The sequence below is a fragment of the Strongylocentrotus purpuratus genome, unplaced genomic scaffold (genome assembly GCF_000002235.5).
Source record: "Strongylocentrotus purpuratus isolate Spur 01 unplaced genomic scaffold, Spur_5.0 spur5_scaffold_11, whole genome shotgun sequence".
In the NCBI taxonomy this organism is placed as follows: Eukaryota; Metazoa; Echinodermata; class Echinoidea; order Camarodonta; family Strongylocentrotidae; genus Strongylocentrotus; species Strongylocentrotus purpuratus.
The window spans coordinates 32,776,596-32,784,336 of NW_022145596.1; the positions used below are offsets into that span (position 1 = coordinate 32,776,596).

The 7,741-nt window shown below is 38.1% G+C and overlaps 1 protein-coding gene across 1 annotated transcript; it reads left to right on the forward strand.

Annotated features, from left to right (window-relative positions):
* The first annotated feature begins 296 nt into the window (after positions 1–296).
* Positions 297–7,414, forward strand: LOC105441035 (ras-related protein Rab-30-like). Its single transcript, XM_011671754.2, has 5 exons — positions 297–523; positions 3,800–3,941; positions 4,348–4,431; positions 4,974–5,157; positions 5,954–7,414. Exons 2-5 carry the CDS (start codon positions 3,855–3,857, stop codon positions 6,193–6,195), a joined length of 597 nt encoding a protein of 198 aa, XP_011670056.1. The 5' UTR covers positions 297–523; positions 3,800–3,854; the 3' UTR covers positions 6,196–7,414.
* Positions 7,415–7,741: the final 327 nt, after the last annotated feature.

Below are 7,741 nucleotides of genomic sequence, written 5' to 3' on the forward strand. Positions count from 1 at the left end.
GAGTCGTCGATCCTCCTAGTTCGTTCCTCCTTCTAGCATTCCTTTTTTTCTATTTATCTTTCTTCTTCTTCTTTTTAAAGTTTCAAATTCTTCTCATTTTTCTTCTACTTCCTCTTTTCCCTGCTCCTCCCCTGGCTCCTCCCTCCTCCTTCCGCCGGCCTCCAATATCTCCTCCTCCCGATCCCACTTTGATCTTTTTCCTTTTCTTCTTCATTCTTCTTCTTCATCTTCTTTTTCTTCGATCTCCCGCTTTCTCTTTCTCCCTATTTTTTTCTCTCTCTCTTCCCTTTTTTTGTTGACTGTTTTCGTGTCTCTTTTTATCGTTCCCTAGCTCCTAGCTCTCTCTCTCTCACTGCTGCATCTTCGTTTCCCAGCACAGCGTTTTACACATACGCGACGTCGCGACGGTATCTGCATTGGTGAGATGCTGAGCGATGCTGAGTGTAGTCTGACAAAAAAGTGCTTGCCTCCGCCTATTTCATTAAAGGTCCTAGTGACTGTTTTTCTACCTGGAAATACGTGGGTATGTAATTTGAACAATTTTAAATCCGTTTGAACTTTCGATGTGTTAAAAAAATGTATACTCTTTAAAAAATTAATCACTTACTTAACCGAATGGAGTGGGACTGGGAGTTGGAAAGGTCATACAGTAGACGACTTCAGTCCCACATGCTTTAATTTTTGTAATGTTATTATACCGAAATTGAACTCCAGTCTTATGCACTCCAGCAAAGCATAGAGAGTCAATGCTAATGCGTATTGACCTCTAGCGCTGCACTACGTGCTAAGAGGCAGCAATTGCACACATGAATAGTCGATACACAAATTACACACAAAATGCACATAGATCTAATGAATACAATGTGGCTGATCAGCAAGTTTGACAGGGCCAGGGGCGCTGGTCCGAGAATAAGGATCGTCTGTATAAACGAGGACAAGCTCGTAGCCAGGATTTCAATTTAGGAGGGGGGGGGGGGCGATAGTGAGCACGCAAAGCTTGCAAATCACTTACAGAGCGCGCATAGCGCGCTCACTAGAGAGTAGAGGGGTAGGTGCAGGGAGGGGGGAAGTTCCCCCTCCCTTGCAAAGCGCTGAAGCTTTGAGTTTGACGTTTCATTAAATTTTTAGAGAAAGAAGACGATAAGTTGGACCATTCTCGACTCTTAATCCTTGTCTAAATTCAGTTTCTTTTGACATTTCATTAAATTATTAGAGAAGAAGACGATTCGTTGTACAGTCCTCGTCTCTTAATCCTTGTTTGAATCAAGTTCCCCTTCCTCCCCGCTATGATTGAAGCTTTGATGTTTCATTAAATTATTAGAGAAAGAAGGCGATTCGCTGGCCCGTCGTTTTTTTTTGGGGTGCAACTGCCCCCCCTGGCTACGCGCCTGAACGAGGATTGTCTTCCTAAACGCGGACCAATGAATCACTTACAGAGCATGCATAGCGCGCTCCTTAGGGGGGAAGGTGCAGGGAGGGGGAAGTTTCCCCCTTCCCATGTAAAGCGCGAAAGCTTTGACGTTTCATTAAATTATTAGAGAAAGAAGACGATTCGTTGGACCATTCTGGACTCTTTTAATCCTTGTCTAAATTCAGTTTCTTTTGACGTTTCATTAAGTTATTAGAGAAAGAAGACGATTCGTTGTACAGTCCTCGACCCTATCCTTGTTTGAATCAAGTTTCCCTTGCTAATCAAGTTCCCCTTCTGACGTTTCATTAAATTATTAAAGAAAGAAGACGATTTGTTGTACCATTCTCGACTCTTATTCCTTTTTCTTCCTACGTCCTCTTCCTTTCGTCTTTCTTCCCTTTTTGGTTTTTTTTTGGGGGGGCGACTGCCCCCTCCGCCTCCCCTTGCTACGTGCCTGAACAAGTATCGTCTTCGTAAACGCGGACCGATGCATCCTCAAAAATAAGGATTGTCCGCATTCTCGCAGATGTTTTATATTTTTGATCGGCGCGTTGGCGATGCGAAAAACAGATTCTGCAATGATTTGCTTGATGCATTTTACATTGACTTTGTACTCGTAACCAATCAAAAGAAGACCCTGATTTTCTTTCAAGTTCAAAATAATAATACAAATAAGATATTTTATGATTTGTATTGAAAGTTATGCTCGAAAGTGGAAACTTTCTGAGAGAAATACCTAAATGAAAAATGTCATCATTCTCATGACTCTGTAAATACAGTCTGTCCGACCGTTAGCTACTTTTCTATGGTAGACCAATGTATGGACAAATATTATTTATCTTCTCTACTCGTTTAGGCATTAAAACCTTATAAGAACAGTTTGTACAATTGTATAATGCTTTTATACTAACAAAGAGTTACGATTGATCTAAATCAATCACAAGTCCTTCAATCAATTGCAAGTTTGCAGTCTCCTATTTCTTATGTATATAGTTGCGATTGATATCAACTCTCTGTAAGACAGGGCCCCGATCTGTGAAATGAGAGCTTGAATATTATACAAATAGTGAATGGTCATGAGTGCAATGGTACAAGATTTTGCACGAGGTGAAAGATAAGAGACGCTATATTCAACGAGGCGCAGCAGAGTTGAATGGAGCGTCTCATCTTTCAACGAATGCAAAATATTGTTCCATTGCACGAATAAAGACCATTCACTATTTGTTTTATACAACACCTCAGACGTTAACGGGCTTAAAACAGTTTTCCTAGGCCTAAATCTCAGCGAATTTTTGTTTGTTTTCAATTGATGAAATTGCTGATAGTGAGCGCGCACTATTAAGCAGGCAGCAAACCACGCGGGTACCATGCGCCGCGCGTACCAACCTTTATGTTTATTGTTACGCGGAGTGCAATTTCTTTTGATCCTTTCGCACCATTGCACTCTGACGTCACTTAGCTCACCATATACTTTGTACATGGTTAGTGACGTCAGAGTGCAATGGTGCGAAAGGATCAAATGGAATTGCACTGCTGGAGAATGATGCCGTTCAATGGTACTTTTAGCGCATGTCATGTGATCAAGAATTGACCAATGAGGTTGCAAGAATCTTAGTAGGCGTTGTATAACAAGAAATAAGTTGCTACCCATAGACTAACTTAAAGTTGCCTTGAGATTTCGTTCTAAACCGATATGACAGGTTTGGAAGATGTTGCTCATCTTGGCAAAGACAGTTTTGTGAAACACATCGTGGACAGCAGCGAGATGTCGTTGATCTTATAGTTATGACGGTTCTGAGAAACGACCCCCATGTTACCAATAAATGCAAGCCCATCATCAAATCCTGCTCCCGGCCCCCCCACTCCGAGAACGGACGGACCCCATGCGTATTACCAAAATGTCCGGTAAAGGGGTACTTTTCGTGCGACAAAGTCCGGCCCGAGAATTGTAAAAAAAGGGGTGTATTAACTTTTCACCCAGAGATTTCTTTAAAAAGGGGGTGTTTTTTCTTTTTCTCTCTCATCTCTTTGGACTCCTGAGAAATTATTCCAAATTTAGGGGGGTACATTGAGCATTTGTATGATTTAGGGGGGTCTCCAAGGCAGGAAAAGCCCACGAAAGAGGGGTTCGGATATGTTGGCAGTCCTCAGATAGGAGGTGCTTTCAAAAAGAGGGAACAACTTGAAGCATATGCGTACCCTAAATAAGAAGAGTGGGGGGGGGGGCAGGATCCTGCTCCATCCACAGAACATGGATGACATTTTTCAAACTTCCCCATACACTTCTGTGGTGACCCTTGCCACACATTCCCTTCTTTCTTACCAAAGGTGACAAACATGTTTTATAATTGTCTACCTGGTAATAGTAACTTTTGTTCTCAACCTCAGATCATCAATCCTAAAGTGTGTTCCAATCTAAGGTTGCTGAAGATCGTCCTGTAACATGGAGGACTACAAGTATCTCTTTAAAGTTGTTCTCATCGGCAATGCTGGGGTTGGCAAGACATGCCTTGTCAGACGTTTTACACAGGTAAGGATTGATTGCTTGCTTGGTTTTGTTTCAATGACTTTGCATGAACCTAATTGCAGCACTTTAGGAATCCTCGTTTTATTCATGGCTGTACAATGATTGGTTTTCCAACTTAGTACTTAGTATTTTGGAACTTGATTACCTTGGGCTACAATACCATTAAATCTTTAAGTTGGCAACACATCAGTATCCCAATAAGATGGCGTTTTTGTCTCAATGTGTCGTTTTGTTCCAATTAAAATACACAGTTTATTGTTGGGACTTGGGAGTATATATAAACTAGTTGTATTGCAATTTCATAATTTATGTTAAACTTTTCATTTTGTTGTTGTGGACAGCCACATTGGAACCCCATATCTGAGTTCCTTGAAGACGACTAATATTGATTGTTACTGGTTTGTTTCAGGGCTTATTTCCACCAGGACAAGGTGCTACTATAGGTGTTGATTTCATGATCAAGACAATAGAAATCGGTGGTGAAAAAGTCAAGGTTAGTTGAGCATATCAAGAGTTCAGAAAATAAGCTTACTAATTCAGAACATTTACTGTATGTGCAACCTGATATAAGGTTGTTTTTTCCTAAAGAAGATCTTCTACCAACCACGAGAATGATGCTCAACCATTTATCCCTCTATACATGTAACTTGATCCACAGTGGATGCTCTGGATGGGTCATTTTCAGGAAATTTTCTAAATCCCATAGTTTTTGAGAATGATAAACAATGGCTGTATTCCAATGATATATTGTGCTTTGATATTAGGTCTTAGATTGCAGTAGATTGCTGTACAATAACAATGAGGTCAATGGAAGGACAGTAAGTTGGTGAACATTTCTCATTACCGGGTATGTCAAAACCAGTGTTTTCATTTTAAAGAAAGAAATGTGACAAAAATAGTCCACACCATGAAGGAATGCCAACATTACTGTAATTTATAAAAAAGTAGAATTTAACTTTGCATTTTTACTAATCTTCCTCATTTTTTCATTTTTAATCATGAACTCCCATTTTCTTTGATTTTTCTTGTTATTAGTTACAAATATGGGATACTGCTGGTCAAGAGAGATTTCGTTCTATAACTCAGAGCTATTATCATAGTGCTGATGCACTTGTTCTAGTCTTTGATGTCACTTCAAAAGAAAGTTTCAATGCACTACCAAGTTGGCTAAGGGAAGTGGAGCAGTATGCAAGTCCAAAGGTCATATCCGTGTTAGTAGGTAAGTCCTGTCTTATTAACTCTTATATGCCATGCAATTATCTCCCTGTGCCATACTGTTTTTATCATGGGATAGATCATATACCAAAGGCTTCAGATTATTCAACTGTTTCTAGTTCAAGATTGATCTATAATGGTGTTGAGAGGGTTATATTGAAGCTAGTCAAGACTGGAAATGTGTAAGTTTGTAAAGCATTTGTGCTGATCTAAGCAATCCCTACTGCCTAATGTTGTGTGCATAAATGTTGGTATGGCAAACAAGTTACTGTGCAGAAGGCCGAAGAAAGCAACCAAAGTGTGAAGAATATATGATCAAAGCTCTTTGAACCATTGGTTTTATTCAAAGTGTTCAAAGGGCAGAATTTTTTGTTGTTGCTTGTCTATTTTATGAGAAAGTATTTACCTCCTTACCTCAAATGAATAAAGACTTGTCCACATACATGTTTTAAATCTTATAAGACACAGACATTTAAAGTGAGTATGTATAGGACCTTTTCTGAGCACAGCAACTCTATTCATCCCCACTATTACTGTGATTTACTTCAGCATGTTTGTGACCGAGCCTGAAGTCCATGAAGTTTTATATCAATATCTCAAAGGGTTTTGGAAATGATTTATTTATTCGTGTTTGACCACAAAAAAAAAAATCGAAATAGCTTTAGGTAAATGTAAGACATTTTTATTTGATCAATTCTTGTGTTGTAAATATGATGAATAAAGTACATTCATCAACCAGTCACTACATTGCAGAAAATATTAATGTGGCTAAATTAATGTTTTGTATTGTTTGATATCAGGTAATAAAATTGACCTTGGTAAAGATCGGGAGGTGAATGAAGAAGACGGGCAAAGCTTTGCAGATTCGCACTCGATGCGTTTCCTGGAGACTTCAGCCAAAGAGTCAGACAATGTGGATCGCCTCTTCCTCGATATTGCAGTTGAATTAACCAATAATGTTAGAAATGGTGAGATCAGACATGATGACCATGAAGATATCATCAAAGACACTACGTCAGTCTCAACATGCTGTAAAGGCTGACTCTTCTCGCTCATCATATTGCATCTCATTAGTCTCTACAGTTTGTTATTGGTAAGATCTGATGACATCATCGAAGGCACTACATGAACGTCAGTATATGCTTGAAATCTCTTATGATATCAGATACACTTCATCTGTATATTGCTTATCTCTATGACAGTATCATCAAACTTTCTGAGGCTAGTCTAAGATTGAACTCTGATGATATCATCACAGACTACTTCAGTCGTTACATGGTGTAAAGGTTGACATATCTGATGATATTATCAAAGACACTACTCTAGTCTGTACATGGTGTAAAGGTTGACATGTTTGGGCCCCGTCTTACAAAGAGTTATGATTGATCCAAATTAATTGCAAGTCCTCCAATCAATTGCAAGGCTGCAGTCTCCTATCTCTGAAGTACATAGCTGCGATTGATATCAATCGCAAATATGTTGTGATTGATATCAACTCTTTGTAAGACGGGGCCCTGATGATATCATCAGAGACTCTACTCTAGTCTGTATGTGATATGAAAGTGTCCTGTATTTGTTGTGTCAAACTGATTTTATTTCCTTGATGTTAAGCTGTTTAATATGCAAGGTATGCAAGTACTCATATATGCATTGCAGAACCCCACCACTTTTTACTTTTGTCCTAGTTCATGATTTTGTAAATCCTTCTTTTAATTTAATTAATTTTTTATTTAGTCAACGAAAAATAGACTGATCAATGTAAAAATACTTTAAATGTGTGTCATGAGGACCAATTACAGTTTTATTTTATTTTAGACTTGTGGAAAACGGAAACCGTTTAATTTGAAATATATTGTCACTAATACAGTTAACACATCTAGCTTATTGCTGATTGTGTATCCCTTCCATACTAAGGGATCACTTTGCATATAAGTAAAAATGATAATAGAAAAGATTGTTAAGTAGAAAACAATCTGTAATAATTAGAGAAAATCTATTGTAATATGTTTTGTCTTGCCATACTAAGAAAAAGCAATCATTTCAACTCTACTGCCTATAAAAATGTGCAATCATTACTGCAATTATTTGTGTTCATCTTACAAGCCACGTTTCACTGTAAATAACAATATTCAAACACATAAAACTGTAGTGTAAAATTTGTCTCAATATAGGTTATATGAGCAGTCAAAATTACATTGCTTGAGGCTTTCAAAGAGAGATTATGGATACTCAATCTTACACAGACAATGTATCTGCAAAAATCCAAAAGCTTTGTATTATAGGCCATTAACCAAATGCTTACAACTTTGTGAGTGTCCGATAAGAATAATTCAATTCACCTGTTACAAATAATTATATCTCAATTGTCAGAAAGCAAATTGCATTATGTGTTGTTAGGTAGGGTAAGCTGTGATGTTTGCCCTATCTAGCAACATCTAATGTATGCAATTTTGACTATTCTACAATTAATCGTAACAGTGTATAAAATAATTTTTATTGAGGCACATCACAACGACGTATGCATTAAATTTGGTTCATTTAGAAAAAGGCCTATTGAATGAAGGATAGAGCTATTCATATAAACTAAA

What these genes read in the sequence shown, in the direction of transcription:
- LOC105441035 (XM_011671754.2), top strand. Translation starts at nt 3,855, where the DNA reads ATGGAGGACTACAAGTATCTCTTTAAAGTTGTTCTCATCGGCAATGCT. An exon ending in TTGTCAGACGTTTTACACAG is followed by an intron (nt 3,942 to 4,347) that starts GTAAGGATTGAT and finishes GGTTTGTTTCAG; the next exon opens with GGCTTATTTCCACCAGGACA. An exon ending in GGTCATATCCGTGTTAGTAG is followed by an intron (nt 5,158 to 5,953) that starts GTAAGTCCTGTC and finishes GTTTGATATCAG; the next exon opens with GTAATAAAATTGACCTTGGT.